This window comes from Anser brachyrhynchus (genome assembly GCF_964034855.1).
Source record: "Anser brachyrhynchus genome assembly, chromosome: 11".
NCBI classification, from domain to species: domain Eukaryota; kingdom Metazoa; phylum Chordata; class Aves; order Anseriformes; family Anatidae; genus Anser; species Anser brachyrhynchus.
Window position 1 is genome coordinate 3,137,765 of NC_137706.1, and position 25,278 is coordinate 3,163,042.

At 38.9% G+C, this 25,278-nt stretch overlaps 1 protein-coding gene across 19 annotated transcripts in view; it reads left to right on the forward strand.

The window, feature by feature from the left end:
• Positions 1 to 25,278, forward strand: part of LOC308200935 (protein unc-13 homolog A-like) — a gene marked incomplete at its 5' end in the record, with an annotated part of 58,649 nt that overhangs the window by 9,434 nt on the left and 23,937 nt on the right. For 9 of the 19 annotated variants that reach the window (XR_013955947.1, XM_080607535.1, XM_080607545.1 and 6 more), the window contains 2 exons: positions 755 to 902; positions 9,739 to 9,874. Coding sequence is in view for 18 of the 19 variants with exons in the window: in XM_080607535.1 (XP_080463661.1) it covers positions 755 to 902; positions 9,739 to 9,874 (284 nt within the window). Of the gene's footprint in view, positions 1 to 754; positions 903 to 9,738; positions 9,875 to 10,430; positions 12,129 to 13,890; positions 13,933 to 25,278 lie in introns of those variants that run through there. The other 10 variants (XM_080607546.1, XM_080607548.1, XM_080607549.1 and 7 more) reach the window with 6 other exon arrangements.

Consider the following 25,278-nt stretch of genomic DNA (forward strand, 5'->3'; position numbering starts at 1 on the left):
AAATGCAATTGATGAAGTAAATTGGATAATGGAGTAAATGGAGAGAAAATCAGAAAATCTCTTCCTTATAGCATATCCCTTTAGTCTCCATAGACATTTCTTTGTAGGAACTAATTCATATATATGTTGAAATGATATTCTGATTCTTGAGAGGATGGGTATAGAGGTATAGAGCAAGTAACTCCTGTTTAAATTAGAAGTTTCTCTGTTTCACAGCTGCCAAGAACCACTGAGGCCCCAAGTTCAGTTGTTTTGCTCTGCTACCCTAGCTGTTGTGTTATGACTTCCTGATGTGGTAGTTGTGGCTTAGTAGTTAACATAGAAACTCTAAACAAGGTTGTAAAAGTCTTAATTTCTTCAGACTCTCTGAGCCTCTATTTATAATTAGGTTACCTTTCTTAGTTATGTATCCTGTTCATCTCAACTCTGCAGTTCTGCTATGGGCTATAAGAATATAAGGGAGAGTTGCTTCAGCTCCACTCTTTTTTGGTTTGGTTATTAGCATGTTATTGATCATTCAGCCTTGCTAGAATGTACTTGTTTGACACCAGTTCAAAGGGGAACTGAAGGTCTCTGTTCATAAGGGTAGCTTTCAATATTTACATTTCTTGTATCATAATTATCTGATCATCTTAATATGGATTTGTCTATGCTGTCTGGAATGGATTCTAAGATTTTTGGTGTTATAGACTCCCATTGAATTAAGGGAAACTTGATTTGGGAAAAAGTGGATAATGCTATAAATCCTATGCAGGTATCTTACAGAATATTTTTCCAGGAAGGTCCAGGTGCCTGGTGGACATTGCATTCTGAAATAATAAAAAATGGAAGTGAGATTCAAGGCACAAGAACACCAACTTCACATGAGATCTTACTGGATGTCTACTTTGCATTACCATTTGGTGAGTTAAAGATGAGGGTGTGGGGAAACATCTATAAATATCATAATCAAGAAATTAATGCACTAAGAAGTTTCTTTAAATACCAGCTCTCCAACCATTCTGTTCTACTTTAAGCTCCTGAAAGAATGTCAAATGGTATTTTTTCTATAGACTTTTAGTTATTAATCACTGAAATGTAAATAATGAGAGAATCAGAGTTAGTTCCCATGAGAAGCCACACGAATCATTTTGCTGTTTAATGTTCATTCATATGTAGATGATTGAGCTACAGAAAGAAATATGCTTCCTTAAAGCTCAGACTACTAGATAATAAATACTTCATATTTTTGAATTACATGGTCTAAAATTGAATACACCGATACAGCTAATGCTGATTAGAGCAAACAAGTTACCTTGGATGTTTGACTAAACTCATGTTAACAGAATCATAGAAGGGCTTGGGTTGGAAAGGACCTCAAAGATCATCTAGTTCCAACCCCCCTGCCATGGGCGGGGATGACACCCACCAGATCAGGTTGCCTAGGGCCTCTTGTCCAACATGGTCTTAACATCTTCGGGGATGGGACATCCACAACTTCTCTGGTCAGTCTGCTCCAGTGCCTCACCACCCACTGAGTGAAGAACTTCTTCCTAACATTTAATCTAAATCTCCCCTCTTTTAGTTTAAAACCATTCCTTCTTGTCCTATCATTATCTGACTTAGCAAAAGTTGCATGCGCTCTCCTTTTTTTTTTTTTTAATAAGTCCCCTTTAAGTATCAAAATGCTGCTATGAGGTCTCCCCAGAGACTTCTCTTCTTCAGGCTTAACATCCCCAGCTCTCTCAGCCTTTCTTAATAGGAGAGATACTCTATCCGATAGAATATATCTAATAGATTGTATACCTTTTCACAGTGCAACTGTGAACTCTTTTGGATTCCTGAGTCACCAACAGGCCTTGTGTGTGTGTGTGTGTGCGTGTATATATAATATATATATATATAAAACTCTAGTACTATTTTAGCAAAGAAAAGAGCATTTTAAAAGTTAATTTAAGCCTTATTTACACTCTGTGCTTTTTTTCTTCCTTTTTTTTTTCTCTCCAGCAGCCACACATAGTTTTCAGTTGTCTGAAAACTGAGGTTGGTACGTAGGAACTGCTTCCTTGCTATTCATATGTGCCTTTGTCCTAAATTATTCCCACTTATGAGACCATCTTATTTCCTTTAAGCATGATGGAAAGTAAACATAACTTGAAAAGACTGAGTCTTTAAGTACAAAACCAGAACAGTAGTACAAAGAAATTGTGGTTTATAAAGATGATGACAGAAAAGGACAACAATGTGTACAGTAAAAGTAGAACAGCCATTATAAATGGAGAAAACTTGGTACTATTGACACGTTCAATGCACCATGAATTCTTTTTGGAATGTTTTTTGAATCAGTAAAATGGTTAAAATGTCTCTTTACATAGTTTTGCTACATAGAAACCTGGTGGATGTCTGTTAAAGAAACTTGCCCTAATTGCATGTTTACAAGCTGTAAATTCAGGTTGTTACTGACTTCAGAGTGCTACCTAGCAGGAGTGTCAGGTTTAAAGTCCCTGTACTCTTGACAAATAAATTTGTGAGAAATTACGTTTTACAGACATTCCTTGGAACTCTAGACACTGAGTGCCCTAGAAATCCTGTAGAGGTCACTGTTATACTGTAGTTCTCTGTGCAGAGGGAAGCGTTTAAGAGCATTATGTCTCAGGTATTGAGGAAGACATTTATCTTCTATGTGGAGTTTAACTAAGTCATTACATTTTGATTGCTTATTCTGTTGAATGACTTTCAGTTTCAGAGAATCTGCCTTTGACTGTTAGAATCGGTACAATATTTTGTTAGCCCAAATTCCGTTGGAAAGTTAAAGACTGCATTTTCTCTTCATGTTTCCTGATAGTTGCCTATTTGAGAATGCCAGATACGTCATTGGCAGAACAATGTAATGAATTCAGTTGAAATGAGAGGTCTACATGCTTCTCTGACAATATAGCTTCATGCTGACTTGAAGCATTGTATGTAGTGTTGGAGAAGTGCTGTAACGCATAGTTCACATATGCATATAGCATAGAACGAACGCATAGTTTGTTCATGGATGCTTTTTTTTCTAAAAGTATGAGCTAACCTTACTTGTGGTAGCAGTAAGGTGTTCGTTTGACCACTGCCATCTAAACTGAGCTCTATTAAAAGACTACTAAGTAAAATGAGGATCTCATTTAAAATTCTATAATCAAATTCACAGAAATAAAATTTGGATATATGTATACATAAGGGATACAGGTTGGATGGGGCTTTGTGCAACCTGATCTAAAGGAAGGTATTCTTGCCCATAGCAGGGGTGGTGGAATTAGATGATCTTCAAGATGTATTCGTTACTGTTTATACACATTTAAACAAGTTTCACTGATTAATTACCTTACTTTAGGGTTGTCCATCTGAACTTCTTTGCCTATCACAGTATCACAGATTTCTAGGTTGGAAGAGACCTCAAGATCATGGAGTCCAACCTCCGACCTAACACTAAGTACTCCACTAAACCATATCACTAAGCTCTACATCTAAATGTCTTTTAAAGACCTCCAGCGATGGTGACTCCACTACCTCCCTGGGCAGCCCGTTCCAATGCCTAACAACCCTTTTGGTAAAGAAGTACTTCCTAACATCCAACCTAAAACTCCCCTGTCGCAACTTTTGCCCATTCCCCCTCGTCCTGTCACCAGCCACGTGGGAGAATAGACCAACCCCCACCTCTCTACAGCCTCCTTTAAGGTAACTGTAGAGAGCGATAAGGTCGCCCCTGAGCCTCCTCTTCTCCAGGCTGAACAATCCCAGCTCCCTCAGCCGCTCCTCATAAGACTTGTTCTCCAGACCCCTCACCAGCTTGGTCGCCCTTCTCTGGACTCGCTCGAGCACGTCCATGTCCTTCCTGTAGCGAGGGGCCCAAAACTGAACACAGTACTCGAGGTGCGGCCTCACCAGAGCCAAGTACAGGGGCACAATCACTTCCCTAGACCTGCTGGCCACACTGCTTCTTATGCAGGCCAGGATGCTGTTGGCCTTCTTGGCCACCTGAGCACACTGCTGGCTCATATTCAGCCGACTATCAACCAATACTCCCAGGTCCTTCTCTGCCAGGCAGCTTTCCAGCCACTCATCTCCCAGCCTGTAGCTCTGCTTGGGGTTGTTGCGCCCCAGGTGCAGGACCCGGCACTTGGCCTTGTTGAACTTCATACAGTTGACCTCAGCCCATCGCTCCAGCCTATCCAGATCCTCCTGCAGAGCCTTCCTGCCCTCGAGCAGATCGACACACGCACTTAGCTTGGTGTCATCTGCAAACTTACTGAGGGTGCACTGGACGCCCTCATCCAGATCATCGATAAAGATATTAAAGAGGACCGGCCCCAGTACCGAGCCCTGGGGGACACCACTAGTGACCGGCCTCCAACCAGATTTGACTCCATTCACCACAACTCTCTGGGCCCGGCTATCCAGCCAGTTTCTAACCCAGCGAAGCGTACGCCAGTCCAAGCCCCGAGCAGCCAGTTTCTTGAGGAGAATGTTGTGGGGAACAGTGTCAAAAGCCTTACTGAGGTCAAGGTAAACCACATCCACAGCCTTTCCCTCATCCACCAAGCGCGTTACTTTGTCATAGAAGATCACGTTCGTCAAGCAGGACCTGCCTTTCATAAACCCATGCTGACTGGGCCTGATCGCCTGCTTGCCCTGCAAGTGCCGCGTGATGACCCTCAAGATAATCTGCTCCATGAGCTTTCCTGGCACTGAGGTCAAACTGACAGGCCTATAGTTCCCCGGGTCTGCCCTGCGGCCCTTCTTATAGATGGGCGTCACATTGGCTAGCCGCCAGTCAACTGGGACCTCCCCTGATAGCCAGGACTGCCGATAAATGATGGAAAGCGGCTCGGCCAGCTCCTCTGCCAGTTCTTTCAGTACCCTCAGGTGCATCCCATCCGGCCCCATCGACTTGCGCACATCCAAGCTCCGTAGCAGGTCGCCAACCATTTCCTCATGGATAGCGAAGGCCACATCCTGCTCCCCATCCCCTTCCACCAGCTCAGGGCACTGGGTATCCAGAGAACAACCGGTATTGCCGCTAAAGACTGAGGCAAAGGCGGCATTAAGCACCTCAGCCTTTTCCTCATCCTTAGTAACTAGGTTTCCCCTCGCATCCAGTAAAGGATGGAGATTCTGCTTAGTCCTCCGTTTCACGTTGATATATTTGTAAAAGGATTTTTTGTTGTCTTTAACGGCAGTAGCCAGGTTGAGCTCCAGATGAGCTTTGGCCTTTCTAATTTTCTCCCTGCACAGCCTCGCTACATCCTTGTAGTCCTCCTCAGTGGCCCGCCCTTTTTTCCAAAGATTATAAACCCTCTTTTTTCTGCTAAGCACAAGCCGCAACTCTCTGTTGAGCCAGGCCGGTCTTCTTCCACGCCGGCTCGTCTTTGGGCACGTGGGGACGGACCGCTCCTGTGCCATCACAATTTCCTTCTTGAGGAGCGCCCAGCCTTCCTGGACTCCTCTGCCCTTCAGAACCGCCTCCCAAGGGACTCGGCCAACCAGTGTCCTGAGCAGCTCAAAGTCAGCCCTCCGGAAGTCCAATACAGCAGTTTTACTGGTCCCCTTCCTGGCCTCGCCAAGAATAGAGAACTCTACCATTTCGTGGTCACTCTGCCCAAGACAGCTTCCGACCACCACATCTCCCACCAGTCCTTCTCTGTTTGTGAAGAGAAGGTTTAGCGGGGCACCACCCCTGGTAGGTTCACTGACCAGCTGCGTCAGGAAGCTGTCTCCCACGCTCTCCAGAAACCTCCTAGACTGCTTTCTCTGTGCCGTGTTGTGTTTCCAGGATATGTCCGGGAAGTTGAAGTCCCCCACGAGGACAAGTGCCAACGATTTTGCAACTTCTGTCAGTTGCCTATAAAACTCATCCGTCTCCTCATCCTGGTTTGGCGGTCTATAACAGACCCCCACCAGGATGCTAGCCTTGCCGGCCTTCCCGCGGATCCTAACTCACGGGGATTCAACCTTATCATTCCCAGCCTGGAGTTCCACAACATCAAAAGATTCTCTAATGTAGAGAGCCACGCCACCACCCCCTCTGTGCTGCCTGTCCCTCCTGAAGAGCCGATAGCCAGGCATTGCAGCACTCCAGTCGTGGGAGCGGTCCCACCACGTCTCCGTGATGGCAACCAAGTCGTAGCCTGCCTGCTGCACGATGGCTTCCAGCTCCTCCTGGTTGTTACCCATGCTGCGTGCATTAGTGTAGATGCACTTCAGCTGGGCCATTGCCATCTTCCCCGGCCTAGCCATTGTTCCCCCTGGCACAGCTCCAACAAGCCTTCTTTCAGCCCCATCCCCCTTCTTACCTAGTTTAAAGCGCTCTCAATGAGCCCTGCCAGCTCCTGGCCTAGGATCCGTTTTCCCCTTGGAGATAGGGACCCGTCTGGGGCCATCAGGCCAGGTGCCGAGTAAAGCTCCCCATGGTGAAAAAACCCAAAATTTCTGTGCTGGCACCAGCCTCTGAGCCACCTATTAACCACGTGAGCTTTCCGTGTCCTCTCCGTGCCTCTCCCTTCCCCCGTAGGGATAGACGAAAACACCACCTGCACTCCCGCTCCCTCCACCAATCGTCCCAGCCCCCTATAGTCCTGTTTGATAGCCTTGAGGCTTCTCTTTTCAACATCATCACTGCCAGCCTGGACTATCAAAAGCGGGTAATAGTCAGAGGGGCGAACCAGGTTTGGAAGCTTCCTGGTAACGTCTCTGACCCTGGCCCCAGGGAGGCAGCAGACTTCCCTATGTGTGGGGTCAGGCCGACAAATAGGGCCCTCCGTTCCCCTGAGGAGGGAGTCGCCCACAACAATCACCCTTCTTTCTTTCTTGGTGGAGGCAGTCCTGAGGCATGGAGTCAACTTCCTCACCTCAGGCATCCTCCTGGGTAGGCTTCCTACCTCATCCTCACCCACCGGTCTCTCAAGCTCCAGGGCCTCAAACCTATTGTTCAAGGGCACCTGGGAAGGCGGCGCCGGAAGGGGAGGGCATCTCCTGCGAGGTCGAGCAGGGTCCTGTCTCCATTCCTCCTCAACTCGCAGGTCCCCTCCCTCTGCCCGATGGCGACAGGGCAGGGGGTCCACCCCCCTTTGGGGCGTCTCACCCTGGTTCCTCTCCCTCCGGTCCTGCAGGGAGTCACTCCACCAGTCTACCTCCCACTCGCACTCCCTGATATCCCTCAACCTCTGCACCTCCTCCTTGAGTTCCGCCACCATGCGGACCAGGTCGTCCACCTGCTCGCACCTCACGCAAGCAGTCTCTCTGCCTCCCGCCGATGGCAGCAAGAGGCTCAGACGCTCCCCGCATCCGGAGACCTGAACTGCCGCATGTTTGGACGGGCAGTCGGTCTGGGTGTGTACTGACTTCCTAGAGAAAGCACCGTGCCTGGTGGAGACCATCGCAGCCCAGCTGACGGGAGAGTGCCGTTAGAGGAGTTGTCCCTATGGGCGGGTGTGAGCGCTCCGCCCTTCCTGCCCGCGCTCACTGCCTCGCTAACTGCCGCGTCACTCCCCCCGTGTCACTCCCTGTTTGCCGGCCCTGTTCGCCGCGCTCCTGGTCGCTCGCGCTCCTTAAGGGCTGCCTTTGAACGGCCGGGGGGAGGAGCTGACGCTGACGCTGCTGGCCCCGCCTACGCCTCGTCAGCCTCCCTCACGAGGGCTGCCGGTGCCTGGCGGCTCCCTCACGTAGGCTCGATGCCCGAAAAACAGCCCTGCCTGTCCCGATCTCGCGCTCCGCTGCAGCACGCGTCTGCCCCGGAGCCGGTCGCCTCGGCAAGTGGCCTAGCAACAACACAACTAAGTTGAGAAGCTGGCTTTTAACCAGGTGGTTGTGGTTTGTACCTTTTTTTCCACCTATGAATAGAAATGCAAGCATGAACAAGGACCTGTTGAAATCAGTTAAACCTGGAGTTTCCCCCTAGGGGTTCAATCTCTCAAGCATTCAACATATGTTCACAAACAGATGCCTTAACCATGGGACTTAAGAGAAATCATTTCTAACAGGAGGTTAATGAATCACAGAATCACAATGTTTCTATCGTTAGCAGTTTTGCACAGCTGAATAATACATATATCTTTCTTTTAGATTACTTATATGTGTGTACTGTGTATATCCTTAGATTCTGAGACCCAATGTATGCAGGTTATAGATCTGGCCAAAATGTACTTGTAGAATAGAAACAACTTAGGCTGCAATAGACTTTGTGGTATTTTGGGGACGAGTTTAAAAAAAATAAAATGTAAGAATAGTTGTTTCAATAACTCAAAGAGAGAAAATGTTAAGTGTTTACTGTCTACCATAAGTTTCTATTGTGTTTTTGGACAAAGACAAGTAGATAACTATTATAACAGTCATAGGACATGAGTGAAAAAGGCTTCTTTAGGTGACTTTTCAGTCAACAGAACTCTTGTTCTGCAGTCAGAAGTATAAACCATCTGAAAAATATATTTTTCTAGTTTGTACCTGTATTTGTGCTTGGGATTGCCCTGGCCCAGTGCAGACCTTGCACCTGGCCCTGTTGAACCTCACAAGGTTCTCACAGTCCCACCTCTCAAGCCTGTCCAGGTCCCTCTGGATGGCATCTTATCCCTCCAGTGTGTTGAGTGCACCACACAGCTTGGTATCTACAACAAACTTGCTGAAATTAAATTTCTTTCAGTTTCATTCAATTTTACTCAATTTCATTGGCCATGTCACTGACAAAGATGTTAAACAGCACCAGTCCCTATACTGACCCTGAGGAACAGCACTTGTTAGTGATCTCCAGCTGGACGTTGAGCCATTGACCACACTTCCTTGAGTGCGACCTTCCAGCCAATTCCTTACCCAACGAGTGGTCCATCCATCAGATCCATGTCTCGCCAATTTACAGACAACGATAGCATGGGGATCAGTGTCAAGTGCTTTGCACAAGTCTAGGTATGTGTGGTGTTCCAAATTATGCAGTTGGAAAACCACAATATCCTGTTTTCTGTAGTGTTTCTTTAGCTTTTATGACTAATATTACTTTTTTTGGCAGCTAACCAAACTGTGAGTAAATAGTGTGAGAGGAAATAAACCAACATAGTTCTGAATACATAACAAGAACATCAGGAAAAAAAAAAAAGAGAGAAGGGCACAGATTTTTTTCTAATCAGTAAGGAAGAATATTTCCTCAAGTTCAGGGCCAGATCATGAATGTTCCTCTCACAAAAACTCTTAGGATGATTTATGGAGTAAAATGCAGAAAGTAAGTTTGCATATCTCATTGCAGATGGGATTTACTACACCCTTCCAAAGAGATAAGAACTTGAAATAAAGCTAGTTTTAGGCAAATATAAAATGGCATTAAGTAAAATCTGAGTCTTTACTAAAAATTATCATAATCTTGGAACACTGTGCATGGACACATGAGAAATATATGGACCTTTAAGAACGGGAGTTGGACTGGAAAATTGAGATCTGCTTTCTTCCCAATCCAACAGTAGTTCATTTTTTCAATTGTGAAATGATCCATCTCCAAGTACGTGTGACAAAGGGGACTTGCTTGGTCCTCTTAAAGTTCCAACAGTCAAAGTGGTGTTGGAACTCTGCTTCTGCTTTTCATGTAGAACATATGATTTAATTATAATATTATGGAATCAACAGGATTATTTCCCTATTGCTTAAAATATTTGTGGATTAAATATTTACTACTTTTTAGAAGCTCTTTCTACAAAATAGACAAAAATTACTATATATATATATTTTTTTAATTCTGCTCCTCAGATGTGCACAAAGATTTAGATTACAGAGGCTGCTACAGAGGGATGCTTCTCCAAGGGACAAGTCATTCACATAAAGATACACAAGATAGACTGTCATCCATGGAAAGTGGTCTCAGCATGCAAGAAAACAAACTAAGGTATTTTAATTTGTCATATCAAGCATGTATCATAACTTACTGATTTTCCTTTAAGTGACATTCATTGGTACAATTATTTTAAGCAAGTATGTGACTGCAAGCTTTTTAAAACTATAAAGCTATAAAGCATACTTCTACCATCATGGTGGGACAGAAAATAATCATCATATTCCATTGAAAGAAAAAATAAGAATACTGTACAAACAAATTGGCAACATTTGTGCACTCTTGATGAATCCTTGATTGTCAGAAAATGAGATTTTAGCCTACAAAAAAATGTAGAAGTAAATCAGAAATATAGGAATTTGAAAAAAAAAAAGATGAAATAAGAATAGAATCAATTAATGATTTGAAAGCAATAAATAAGTTTTAGAATCCATTGCAACAAATTATGTACGTTTGTATACAGATAAATGAAAGCTAATACATTCGTGCTTTTGAAGCTAAGGTGATATTCTAGAAGGGCAATATTTTAAAGACAATTAAGTTAGTCATTGACTTTTCTATGTTCTTTAATAGCAAATATATGGTAAAGCAAATTTCTTTTGTATAAAAGGAACATTTCATCAGAACTGGAAGCCACTCTTTATATTCATCCTTGTTTCTAAAACCCCTGCTGCTTATAGCCATGAGGACGTTCTCATCTCCTGTTTTCCATCTCTTCTGGAACTGTGTTTTGTTGGAAGAGTCTCTCTTGAACAGTGTTCTGAATGGGAAAATAAGAAACACTACTTGTTCACTTCATTACTTTTCTGCCTGTTTAGTGAATTAAATAGGTTTAGGGATGAAAAGTCTAATTTTCGTCCTACTCTCAGCTAATCACTGTTCTCCCCATGTTGTCCCCCTCCTGAGTCATGATAACAGTTTGTCTAGTCATTGAATTAACTAGACTGGAAAACTTTTGTGGATTAAAATGAAGCATGTCAGATTAGTTTCCATTCAGGTCAGCTTTGTGGTCCATTTAACTTGGCAGATGCTCAAATATTTTGTTGTATCATGAAGGAAGAGCAGGAATGAGCGGAGGCAGTCCTACCTTATTCTAGCTTTGTGTTAGTGGATTGACAATCTAAATAATGAGATGCATACTGAAGCATGGGAGAGAAAGCTTTTCACAGAGCTCTGAAAAATTGAACTCCATCTTGTAGCAGGAGTCTTTAGATGATGCAAGTAGCAGTAAGACTTTCTTTAACGTGATTTTCTAGTTTATGATTCACAAGCAATGTACTGCTTGTGTGATACTTAATGTGCACAAGGCATTAAAGAAATTAAAACTGACGAACAGGAAAAACAAGCAATATTTCTAAGAGTGTCAAATGGGACAGCAAATTTGACAGAGCAGTCGTATATAATATTCCTCATCAACAGTAATCAAGTTCAATGTGACTAAGCTTTGAGAACTTTTCAGTAGTATTAAAAATGCAGAAACTTGCACTGTTCACTGTCAGATAAGAGTTGATAAAAATTGTTAAATAATTATGTATTCTCTGAAGGTATAATATGTACACACTTAAATGATCTTTTCATTTGAATTTCAATGACCTATAGTAAGAAAGGCCTAGAGCCTATAGCTTCAACACAAACTGACTAAAAAATGAGTTTGCAAAAAGATAAAGCTCATCAATGCAGTCAGCTACTATATATTATATATGTGGTACTACAGCATTTTTGGCTTTTGTGATCATTTCTGTTTGTTTACTTTCAAGTTCTTGCAGGATATTAGAAGAGAATTACAACTGCTTCCTTAGGTTGAGAGCTGTCAGAAAAGTATAGGGAAATAGTTCTTGAATTATTAAACATGTGAACGGTCATTAGCATATTGTCAGATCTGACATCTCTCTTTGCTCAGAGGCTCAGATCTCTGTTGAGATTAAGCTTAAAAAAAAAAATCATCTATAGACTTAGATTAGACATTAGGAAGAAATTCTTCTCTGTAAGAGTAGTGACCTGATGGAACTGGTTGCCCAAAGAAGTTGTGGATGCCCCCACCCCTGGAAGGTGTTCAAAGCCAGGTTGGATAGGGCCTTGCCCAACCTTTGGTTGGCATCCCTGCCTCTGGTGGAGGGTTGGAACCAGACGATCTTTAAAGTCCCTTACAACCCAAGCCATTCTATGATCTTGATTATGGAATTCTTTCCTTAGTCTTTTTGTCCCAGATAATTTTCTTGAATTGAAATGAACTTTTGTATTATTAATTTAAGAGGGTTACCAATAAATTACAGGATAAAATTTTAAAATTGAAAACATTTCCATCTAATTATAGGCATTTTTAAAGTGCCTCTATAAATTAATAGTGCCATTTAAAATGCCTTTCTGGAGACACTTCACTTAACTGGCTCAATAGAAAGGAAAATACTCATGATAGAAACCAATCCATTAATCAATAGATTATTATCAATAGATTAGTCTCAGAATAATTCTCTTGTAAAATTATGAAACTACTGTTTGAAACAAAATTGTGCTAAAAATTATATTAAAGAAAAATATTAAGCATCAGAAGGTAAGCTTTTATGTCCCATTTTCAAAAGAATTTACTCAGCTTTTGAAAATGTTACCCTCAAAATCTTATTTAAAATGTTTGCTAGATTTTAAAAATACCAATTAAAAATGTTAGACAATGTTAATGCAGTGGTCAACAGTTAACCAGATAAACAAAAGTACTATGCAGGGGCCTTTTAATCACAGTAGAAATAAAGGGGAGAATTGCTGCATACAAAACTATGATAGACCAATGTATAGGATTATCATTTTAAAACATTAGATTTGATTTTAATTTTAACAGCAACATAAAGATTTTTTTTCAAATAGATGAAAATTAAAAAAAAAAAAAAACTTAAATGTGATAAATTGAATCTTTAACTTTCAGGGTGTTTCAAAGATTAAGAAACTTTTCACAGCCTCCTAAAAATAGAATTCATCTTCCCTATTTTTCTATATAAAGAGAAACAAACATTTGCTAAGGTCTAAATTCACTTGAAGTGATCACTTGTCCAGTAGTATGTTTAATTATACAGGCCCACATGAAAGGAAATTAAAATGATAGACAAGCAGAAAATTCTTATAAACCGTGCAAATTTCCACCTCTAGGCTACACGTCAGTAATTCCTGAAACTAAAATCATGTTTCCAGTATGTACCCATAGCTGTTTAAGCTGATAGTGTCTGTTCATGTATGTTTGTTTTCTCCTGTTACTGTTCACTGACAGTTTTTCCCTCAAAGTTATAACACAGAATAGCTGAGAATAACTTGAAGGGATGCAAGACATGGACTCCTGATGGCTCTTGAACAGGAGACCATTTATTGCCATTTTTCACCACTACATATACTTTCCCTGTAGCCCCACGTGCTGTCCACGCGCCCAAATCTGTCATGCAATTGGTTAGAGACCCTCAGACACGCGCCTTGAGCCAGCCAGCAATTGGCCACTGCCCAAAGCTCATCTTTAACACTGTAGCCAATTTACTTTATCTCGACCTTGCTCAAGTTTTTGGTTCTACCGCTGTTTTCCTCATTATCTCTAACTCACGGACGTGTGAAACAGCACAAATCTCCCTGCGAATTCCTTTCCCACAATAACTGATCTTCCATGATGCATGATTGTTTCTTTTCATGTTTACTGTGAAAAAGAAGTAAAGTCAAAAAATATTTTTAGCTGGTATATGTGAATCTTTGCAGTACATACGAGGAGAGAATTAGTTTGTCATATCTTCTAGTTCACACAGATAGCATGGTATACAGGTATTTTTATGAAAACTATTTTTTTCTCATTTCTATTGTTTCTAGCATGATGAGATTTGTGGACTACTTAGCATGTGTTGTTTTATAATATTCTACACTATTTCCCGTGGCAGAAACAGTTTTTTTTAGTCTTTTATTCTAAATGCAAATAACTTTTCTGAGTATTGAGTAATAATGTTTTTTTTTTCACTTTTAATCAATGGGATGATAGGAGAAGAAACGTGACTTGCAATTGTTCTTTGATTTTATGTTCTACTAGAGCTGTTTTATTTTTTCTATAGATAAGTTTAAATCATGAAATACTTCTGTGTTCCAAAGGCAAGGTAAGATAGCTGTTTACTTCAAGCTCCCACTGACTTCTCCTAGGTATGAACTTTACATATATTGAAGAGCATTCTTCTGAGCAGTTTGTCTGCTTTAGGTAGCTGCTTTCTGCTTGAGTTATAGAAATCATTGTGGATAGAAAGGGATTCTGCATTAGGTGAAGCTTCATTTAGCTTCATAGAACAGTCATTTAAAACTCCAAAAGAAAAAGAACGTTCATCATTTATTTTATTACAGCAAGATAGATCTTTTCAATAAGAGAAAATTGTTGTAACAGTGGCTTACACTTGATATAAACTTAAGCTTTTCTGGATAGTAGTGTAGTGCTGAGAGCTCATTCCATTGTTCCCCAGGCTTAATTCTCATCTGTCACTCAAGTTAACACACTCATTGATGATCTTTTTCTGCTCTGTTGCCCTTGTAGACTTCAGCTCCGCTCTCCTGCTTTTTCTCAAATGTTTCTCCTTCAGATCTGTTGTTGCTTAGAACTATTGCTCTTGAGTAAAAGTTCTTTCAAAAACTACTTTTAAAAAGCCTGCTTAAGAAAAAAAAATCTTTTTATAAAGAACATTGCAGTAGCTATCCACAGTAGAAAAAGTATGATCAATGTTTAAATTAGAGCTGGAGAATACTAAGCACCATAAAGATAGGGAATTTGAAGTTTAAGAGATTATGGGTTTTGTAAGATGCCTCTACTTAAGTTTTACAACTACGTTAACTTTAAATTTGGTAATAACTGTATGTGTTAAAAGATTTTGAATGGAAAACTAACAATGAAAAAAATTAATTATAAAGAGCAATGTGTAGAGAAAACATTGTACTTGACAAATTGACAAAATGGGCATAAGGAATTGAACAAATAGTGAGGGCAGATCCAGGCTTAAGACAGGACAACTCAGTACAAGACTGAGTGTGTAGATAAATGGGTCCATAGTCAGGCAGAGCTGTATCTGAGCTAGAGGTTGTCACTTGTGCAGCATAACCAGAGGCAGGAAGTAGAGGCCCAGCTCTGATCTTAAATGGATTTGTGGGGTTTAAGGAGTGCCTGGAGAGGCCCCAGGTGTGGCTAGTATATGAAAGTCTATTTGTTTATTCAGGGTCCTGGCAGAGACACCAAATTTCAATTGCAAATTACTGATGTAGATTTTTTAAATTATTATTGATGATAAATTGATTAAATTGAATTATTATTTTAATATCCAAATTATTTCTCATTTGAAAAAATAGAGTTTATGTACATTGTGTTTCTCTAAGGACATACATTCTGTTGCAGAGCTGTGAAGGAATTAATCTGACAAATTTCTTGGTAGTTCTGCTTGGGATGCTCTGAAGAACTCTATGGAAATAGGGCTTTGTATTTTGGGTAACTGGTTTAATACAACACAGTTTTTAAAAAGAGATTTTTCAGATCATTCCTGGTTTTCAACATAATTGTGTATTCTAATCTATCAATGAGATAACCATGGAGAAGTTACTACTAGGAGAAGAGGTGGTATCTAACTCTCACAGAAGATAGAGCAAAGTTTGATTTCCTGAGGTATGCAAACCAACCTATAAAACTTAATTATAAAATAGGTTATGCAATTGTGAAATGTAAATATCTTTGTCACATGGCAGAGGTTATTATTAGCTTCCAATATTATTCCCTATAACCATATTGTTTTGCTTGTCCTATAAACCACTGTTTAACTTTTTAAAATCTTTTCGTGTGTCTGTTTTGCTTGTGATTATAGGAAATGTTTTGATGACTTTTTTTGCATCCTATGATGGCCTGTTATTGAGCTTTAATTGACTTCATTATTACTATTTATGGCTTTGTATTACCTGTTATAGTGAAAACCTTTCACAATAAATGACAAATCATTCTGACTTCCCCTGAAATTCTATGTAATAACATTATTCACAAAGAATTCATTAGATGTTGGTGTGAATGGAATAGGGAAGTCATTAAGAACTTTGTTTCTTGGTTCTAGATTAATTAAGGTCTATGCATTCTTCATTTTTTTGTTTGTTTTGTTTTCATGTAGCTATAACAATTTACTGTTATGCATCTGTAATTACCAAAAGGTTTGCATTCTTCGAAGCTTAACACACTTACACTTCAGTTAAATTACTACTTTTATATAAGTAGGTAGCCTTGTCAGCTTCTGGGAAATGGTTTATCTAATTAATGCTCATAGATGTGTGCAAATGAAGTGTATTCAATCTCTGTGCAAGTATTCCCTTTGAAACTACTAAAACAAAAATGTAAAAGAAAAGCTGTTCAGTTTATAGAATAGCTGAAATAGACAAGTCAGGTATCTATTCTTGTTCAGACAAATTCCCATTGTCAACTCCCCATCCTCTCCCCCTCCCCCCAAAAAATCAAAACAACACACAGCCAATTTCAGGTAGAGAGGCTCAAGAGATCTACAGAAAGACCTATATAACAGAGGGAGAAAAGAGTTCCTGTGGGAAGAGGAGAAAATGTTTAATTAGGCTACTAGTGCTGTGCCATATTTCATCTTTAAAATGCTTCCTCAAAAGAAACCAATACAGTCACATACAACGTAGGCTTTACTAGAAATCACTAGAAATAATTTGCAAATATCACTTGCATTGTGATGGCTTGGTTACAAACCCTTGGCTAGAATTATGATTGGCATAAAATGAAAAAAGTTATTTATTATGAACTTCATATTACATTTTTTCCTTATGTGATTGATTACCTATCTGTAAAGATTTTCAAACGGGATTTCTAGTATTGATGTGATTTTTCTAGCATTGTCCATTGAATAGTAATTATTGATACATGACTAAAACTGAACATGTTGTCTTCCTGAACTCATGTAAGTAGATTCAAATAGTCTGAAATAGTAAAATCATCTGCCTTGGACACGCTTCCTTTTCTGTCTTGGATATCAAGATTTGAAGTCAGAAAATGTGTATAAGCACATGATGTAGAGAGATGGCAACAGCTTTTACTTCAGGCTGCAACAATTGCTGAAGGGCAAGGAAAATACTGATCACATAATCTCTATCTCTAGTATCTGCATTTAAGTTTGAACTAAAACCCAACTGCTTTCCACAGTGTAGTTCTGTTCAAAGACTACTTAAATATGAGTAGATTAGGATACTAATTTCCAACATAGATGAATATACATGCATTTTATTTCATTTTTTTCCACTGCTTTAAGGTAAAGATATACAGCAGTATACAGCAGTATTAAGCTAAACATGTTTATATACAGCAGTAGAGCCTTCTCTGTTACTGCTTGATTGTTGCAAATCACAATGAACGGAAGTGAAAACAGGAACAGCATTAAATCCACAAAGCAAACCCCAGAGTTTTTTTTGTTGATTATGAGTATTGTTTTTTTTTTTTTTTTTTTTTTCTGCAAAAGGTATGGATTATTATTGTTCTTAGTATCATTCCGCTCTGGAAAAAAGTGTTCAAGGAAAAATGTTTACTGAATAAATAATGTGTATTAATGATTCATTTAGCCTGTGAAGCAGAGGCCTATTCTTACAGTTGCTTATTGCACTGCACAATTCACGTTATTCAAGACTATCTACAACATGGAAAAAAAAGTTATTTCTTTGCCAGTCATGTCTGTAGATGCAGATTTTTATACTGAAACATAAATAATTAAACTATGCTCTATATTCAGAAAAGCAGAAATGTATGGATGAAGAAGCATTTGAGCAACTGAACTAGATCTATAGGCATGACTGCAAATGAACTGTAAGTGGAAAAAATATATGGTATATAGCCTTTCCATTATTTAATTTAACTATAAATAATTGTCTAGCATGCTAACACCATCTTAATTAAATCTACTGAAAGGCAACATTAAAATACTTCATTAATATTCAGCTAGTTAAAACTGCTGTTAAAACATAAAAAATATGTTTCAAATATATTCTTAGAACATTTCAAACCATGACTTATCTATCACAATTTATTTTATTTAATAAAAATATGGTTAAGGAATTCTTTGCCTTAAACAGGATGACCTCAGTATAGCATAATAACTTTCAGAAATAATGGGCCATTTTTGCTACCAAAATTGCTTTAGTGTATGAAGGAATTTGCTGTAAGGAAAGGCTTCAACATTTCAGTGCAGGAAACATATCTCTGTTTTGTAACAGAGTCAAGACGGATTAGAAGCCGGTACTTCACAGGACAGCAAAACAGTGTCTTTCTAGTGTCTTATTTGGACCAACATGTGTTTCTTTGTGTCACCTGGTCTTGTAAATCAGTTGCTGTGCTAATTGCATGTGCTTTTATTCTGATAAATATCTTGCACTTGGGAGACAATGTAACTATTGCAGCACTTAAGAGAGGATTTCTGTCTTGTATCCCTGTATTCATCAGAAAAGCTAGTAGGCTACTTGGTAAAATGTTGATTTACTGTCTGATATGCTTTGCCAGAGAAGAAGTGGGGGGGGGGGGGGGGGGGGCAGTCTTCAAAGCTACTTTCCTGTAGCAATGTACAGGAAAATATTGGCACTATACTAAGTATACTAAGATTGAAATCACAAAATATATTTTCCACCTATCTGAATGACAGCTTGTTGTCCAGTTCTAGTCTAGTCCAGTTCACAGCTTTGAGTGGGTGGGCTGCATTAAACACAGCAGAGCTAGCCAGTTGAAAGTGATTATCCTCCTATATTTAGCACTGTTGTGGCCTCACCTTGATTTTTGTGTGTAGTTCTGGGCTCCATGATATAAAAGGATATGAAGATACCTGAATGCAGTCAGAGGAGGCAACAAAGCTGATAAAAGGGCTGGAAGGCATGTCCTATGAGAAGAGGCTGAGAACACTTGTTTTGGCTAGTTGGAAAAAAAGGAGGCTCAGAGGTGACCTTGTTGCTCTGTATTCCTTTCTGATGAGGCAGAAGGGGGAGAGAGGGTGCTGATCTCTTCTCTCTGGTAACCAATGATAGGACACACAGACATGGCACAAAGCTGTACCAGGGAGGTTCAGACGGGATATGGGGGGAGGGGGGGGGGGGGTGGCGATAAATAAATAAATAAAAAACTTTGAGGGTGGTCAAACATTGGAACAAGCTTCTTAGGGAGGTGGTTGATGCCCCATCTGTCAGTGTTCAAGAGGCATTTTGATAATATCTTCAGTAACACATTTTAACTTTTGTTTAGCCCTGAAGTGGTCAGGCAGTTAGACTTCATGACATTTGAAGGTCCCTTCCAACTAAACTATTATGATTCATCCACTTTAGCACTAGGCCCTCCTTTGCAGTTGTTCTTCAGAATAACATTTAACGTAATTGAATCATTTCCTCCAGCATAATCAAAAAAAAAAAAAAAAAGCCACAGTTTTGTAAACTAAACCTTGTGAGAAATGTGTGTATCCATGTTTGAGAAACGGAGTTCATCAAACAAAAAGAAAACTCCATGATGCTGAATCCAAAATATATTTAATCATTCAAAGTCAAAACATCTGAGTAACTTAAAAGAATTAAGAATTTCTGTACTTGAGGGGTTTAGTACTGAAGAATTTTGTGGTTGTCTCAGAAATATAATAAATTGTTGCATACCTTTGGCTGTCTCTGTAAACCCTGTCCAATGTTTGTTCTCAGTCTGAATTCAAGCCTTTATATAAAACATCTTGCCTTTGTGTGTGTGCATGTGTGTTAGCTTCTGCACTGGTGGATTTCTAACTATTGAAGATTGACAAAAAGATAACCTTTCAGTACTTCGCTGTCAAAGTGGAATAGAAAAGCTCTATCGTACTGTAGACTTGTGCCCTGGAGACTGTTTAGTTTGTCACAGCGTGTAAATGGTAGCATAAATGAAGCTATTTCACAGCACATCTAACAATAGGTCTTGAATGACAACTTGCATTATTCCTCTTCTTATTTTTGCATTGTGACGGGATGACGAAACTAACATCATAATTCAGGCTGCTTCAGCTCTAAAACACTTAAAACTTTCTTTTCTCTGTTCCTCTATCAGTTCCCACTTAATTCTTTTTAACTGCAATTTCATAATAAACAAATATTGTCAGTTCATCCCTTTTCTGGCTGCTGTCCTGTTCACATATAGAAACTAACTTTTTTGTTGTGCTCACATAGTTTTTCTGTCTTCCATTTAGGTCAATGTCAATATTTATTTCACCTAGCATTTCAAAAAACTGATCTCTCACAGCACTATGTTCAGGGCTGACATCTGCAGTAATGCTGCCGCCTGTCTTGAGGCCTGTGAGAGGTGTTTGAATGGTACGCTAATGGGTCTTACTCAAAAGAAGTCAGTAAAACGAGTACACTACAATTATGTTGATGCAAACGTAAAAATCAAGACAAATTTAATTTATGCTCTAACTTCACAGTGTACCAAATCAATGACTTTGTCAATTACATTAATTTAAGAATTTATCTCCCTGCTCCAATAACCACTTTCAGCTACTCCAACTATCTTACTACCTTTTTATCTGTAACGATGCACATATTTTTGGGGTCATATTGTAAGCCAGAACAGAGAAATAATGTAACTGGAATGTAATTGTTGAAATAAGTTGTGAGTTCCTCAATCAGTTGTACTGCAGATGGCAACAATCCATAAACATATAGTCTTAGGGGTGAAATCACACTAAGGAGAAGAAAGTAATTCCCTGCAACTAATAGTTAAAAGAAGTAGTTAATTATCTCCAGGAAGAGGAGGGTTAACTAGGCTGCAGTTATTGACAGGGTATCTTTAGCAGCTGTGCAGAAAAAGGGCTGTGGCTTAAAGGTATTTCTAAAAGGCAAAGCAAGAACAAACATCTTCAGGAAAATGGGAAGGTCAACATAAATGTGAATGATGCCTATGAAAATCTTAGGAAGAAGTGGAGGAAATATTTGGACTTGGAAAAAAATGTGAGTTTTACTATGGGGGATAAATGCATATCTAGATGTTTCACTCTAGAAGATAATCAAAACATGTAGAACTTGTATAGAGTTTAAGTTCTTAATGATTACGTAAGTAACATGAAAAACAACGTGGGAAGAAAACCACTAAGCACTTAAATCTGTTTGTTTGGTTTGATTTTTTGTTTTTCATGTGTTTAGTAAATATTTTGGTCTGAATATTATTATTGTACTTTTTTAACTTAGGCAGGTACACGAGGTGATCTCAAAATCAGAAAATAATTTCATTAGCACAAAAAATATTACTTTCAAAATACAAGCTGAGAGGAAATCTAGCACCTTATCCCAAAGAAATTAAGGTTTCACAGTTGTAGATTTAAGACAAACAAAAAACACCAAGAACCTAGAACTGTAAATGTGAATTATTGTAAGTGAAAGCAATTGAAATATATGTGATGTGGACAGATAAGCGAAGATGATAAAGCTTCTAAAACGTGTAAGTAGAGATGATAAGAAAGCAAATGTGAAAGAAAATAGCGTAAGAAGGTTGAAAATTAAACTTTGCTGTAGAAATGAGTGGTTGGCCCATGAGTGTGGTTTTTTTTTTTTTTATTACTTTCTGCTTTAGTGTTTGGAAACTAAACTTTGAAGTGCAACTTGAACACCTGCAAATAATAACTTGTGCAAGGGTATATTTAATACTACAGGAGAGGTATCATGGAGCAAATTCTGACTTCTGTTGTCACTGAGATATGAAAATATGCATATATATATACATATATGAAATAGGTAGTGCTAAATTGCATGAATCTGTGAGAATTAAAAAAAAAAAGTCTAACTGTGGAAAGCCTAGCTCTCTTCTTAATTCTCCTTTAGAGTTGTGGGTTTTTTTGGTCATTTATGTCCTCTTAACATTTAGCTAAGACACATGTGTACTGCCTAGTATTCTTCCTAGTGTTTTTACGAAACTGGATCTCATTACATAGCTTTTTAATGTTATACCAATTCTTTTATCTGTACTTTATACCTGAGTGACATGAGTTAAAATTAAATTACAGCTTTGTAGCATGATAATTCTTAAGTCTGGGATCTCATTTTTACAATTCCAAGTTTCAGATAAACTTTTCAAAATGAACAGTGTTCTCTTCTACTAAGTAGGAGAGTTGCTCTGAAAAGTGGTGATACAAGGCACTTTGTTTTCAGCTGCAAACTGTTTCAATGCAATCGGCTCCAGATAACCACCTGGCAGGTGCCATAACAAGGGCAAGTTTATAGTAGCCCAGGTGTATGTAATATTATAAAACATCAAGTTGGGCCATTATGCAGAACTCTGGTAGCAACTTCCCTAGATAGTTCTGGATAGTTCTCTAGATGAGCTTCACTGCACCAACAGATGTGTAAATCCTCCCTCAAAAGTTTCAAGTACCTTATGGACTTATTATATGCTTCCCAAGGTACATTCATATGTACATTTTTCAGAAACTATAGCTTTAATACTTGAAAAGTATTATTTTTTTTTTCTCTCTTGTGTATGCTAAAAGATGCTGAAGCTGTTCATCTTTACATATTCTTTTCCACCCTCCCTCTGAACCACAAAGGAATGGGGAAATAAACTACAAATGACAATAAGCATCTATATATTCCATATTCTTACAGGAATGACTAGTATAAGTTGCTTTTCAGAAAGTTATTTCAAGGAAGTAAAACAAATATAAACAATTTTGGGGTAGCATGCTTTCAAGATAGAGCTGTGCTTGACCAGTCCATTAGAGACTGATTTAAGCAGAATGTGTTAATTCCAGCATGAGTGTTGGTAGTGGGGAGTATAAATTGCTGAATAATAAGTGCTTCATAATATATGTTTTTGAGGAGGAAAAAATAAAGTGTAATCATTTCAAAACTTTTTTCTACAGTTTATTTCAGCTTATAGTCAGAGCTGATGAAAGCAACATTAATGATAAATATTTAGAAATCAATGCAAGTGTTCTAGACTGTATATTGCAAACAAATAAGCATTCAGAAGATGTAACTATTTGTATGTGGCCACATTGCAACCGCTATGTAATTAATTGCTTTTCAACAGTCTGTAGTGAGATTTAATTTTACAAGAAGTGCCATGAAAATGTCATTTGTCTTTGAAATACTGGACCAATTTTAATGTGTTTGGGCAAAAAAATTGATAGGCAAAGCATCTGTTAAATGGAAGTGTCAGTGTAATATTTGTGCTCTATTAAAAATCCTTAGCTTTTGATAAAACTGTGAACAGCCTTCATGTTTATCTAGCCTGTGCATATATGTCGTCTTATGGTAAATTAACTTTAACAAGACTGGTTATTTACGTTCATATGACAGGGAGATCAGAAGGCCCGACAAGTTTGATGCACAGTGCATCAAAACTTTGACCTGGGCTACGTGCTCACTTTATTGTATCTGAGTATTTCTGGGCTTCTCATTATGAGACTTCTCTATTTTTTAATTCTTAGCATTGTGAGCTACAAGAGGCTGACCAGTAACTTCTCAGAAACCACAGTATGTTGTAGGAACAGTGTCAGAATTAGTATGAATTTTAGGCACTCTTTTACAAGCATTTGTCTTGTTTGTTACCAAGCTTTTTGGTTGGTCTACCAGGGAAATTAATGATCTTTTAATTATTAGCTACGACTCCGTTATTTTCTGATTTAATGCTTATGCAAAGGTCTCCTAATCTGGTGTTACTCTGTTCTTTGTCTCAAAAAAAAAAAAAAAAAAAGCAATGTATTTGCCTGGAAAAAAATATGTTCTTTATACCTAGTTCAGTTGGCAGTACAGATATCTCCGCAACAGTATCTGGTAGTCTTTGTTACTCAGAATTCCTGTAAACTGCTTGCCACTTTGAGGCTTTATTTATTGCTGAGAAGCTGTTTCCTGACAGGTACTAGTTAGTTTTAATGAATCTGAATAGAAATTTAACAACCATTTGTTGTCTAAACTAGACCAGTAACTGTGATAGCAAGTAGCAGACAGGTAGAAAGCTGCTTCTGTCCTGTCTATGCTGAGTTTTCACACAAAACATCTACATTGGAATAAGGAGGAGTGTTGAACACTCTGCCTTAGATGTCTGCAGTGCTGAGCAGACTGATCACAGACCAATGACTTTCTAAAAGTTATCCAGGCTAACTAAATGCTTTTGTCCGACTTTGTACGCTATCCCTCAGAACGTAAGAATGCTCTTGACCCTGCTTACTGTCAGTTAAGGCAGAGAAAACTGTTTTAATCAGTTTCTTCTGAATCAACATTGATAATCAATTCTTCATCTGACCTTGAAGTTAATTACCTTAAAAATTCCTGAGGTTAATTATTGCCTTATATTTCCCATCTAAATAACAGCAATGAGATGGAATGGACTAATTTCTAATATCACTTGGATGTTTTACATAATATTTTTTAAAAAAAAAAAGGCAAGTAGGAAAAAGGCTGAACCTGCAAATATGCAGCCCCAAAGATAAGAGCAAGGGAAGACAAACCTCTTCATGCTTCACTTGCATCATGTTCGGTCCACTGTGCTTATCAGAGAGAACACTTTTCTCTTCAAATAAAAGAACATTATTCCAGAAATCCAAGATAATTAAGTAGGATTGTGTGGACCTAAGGATATTACTGAAGTATAGTATAAATACTCTGCAACCTTACTTAGTGGAGAGGTTGCTACCGCCCTCCATATATTACACCTATAAAATTTTGCTATATACACTTATTTTACTACTTACCTATTATTGTATGACGCTGTATATTTTGAATTACAGAAATTCCTCAGGAGTGCTAGAGATTGTACTAATGATTTTGACCTGTGTGTAAAAGCCATGAACTGAGTTAGTATATTACAACTTAAAACAACATTCTTCACTGGTGTGGTGAAACAGCTGAATAATGAAATCTCATTAAAATTGATTTGTGTAGCTTCTGAGTGTGTGGGCAATCTCTTGCATGACACTCCTGTTTCAAAGATTTCTGTTACTTATGCTTAGCTGATTAAATGTAAGTTTTTGTTTTGGTTGCTTTTTTTTTTCTTTTCCTCTTAGAGATTTAGCTGAAGGTTTTAGAGCTGATGGTTCTAAGATAACCTCTCAGTAATTCTTTTAGTGCAATTTGCAAACAGTGGATGACAGTGCTTAACTGTCTCACAAGGATTTGTCTTTACTGAGAAAATTCAGGGTCTTCTGCGCCCCCCCCAACCTCCCAGCCACCACCACTTTTTTCATATTATCCTGTCATTTGATATCAAAGATCTTGTAATCCTTACTTGTGAAGCAGAATAAGGAGGAAATATGTTCCTTTGCCAATGTTCCTTCACAACTTGTTAATTATATAAGGGCAAGGGTCATGTCTTTGCAAGCCAAGTATACTCTTAGAATTACTGCAGCTCCAAGTAATCCAAAGGGGTTACTGTGAGCCAGTCTTCTGTCCTTGAACATATGCTTTGGAATGCCTGGATAGATGAGAATTGTTTCAGAATTGCA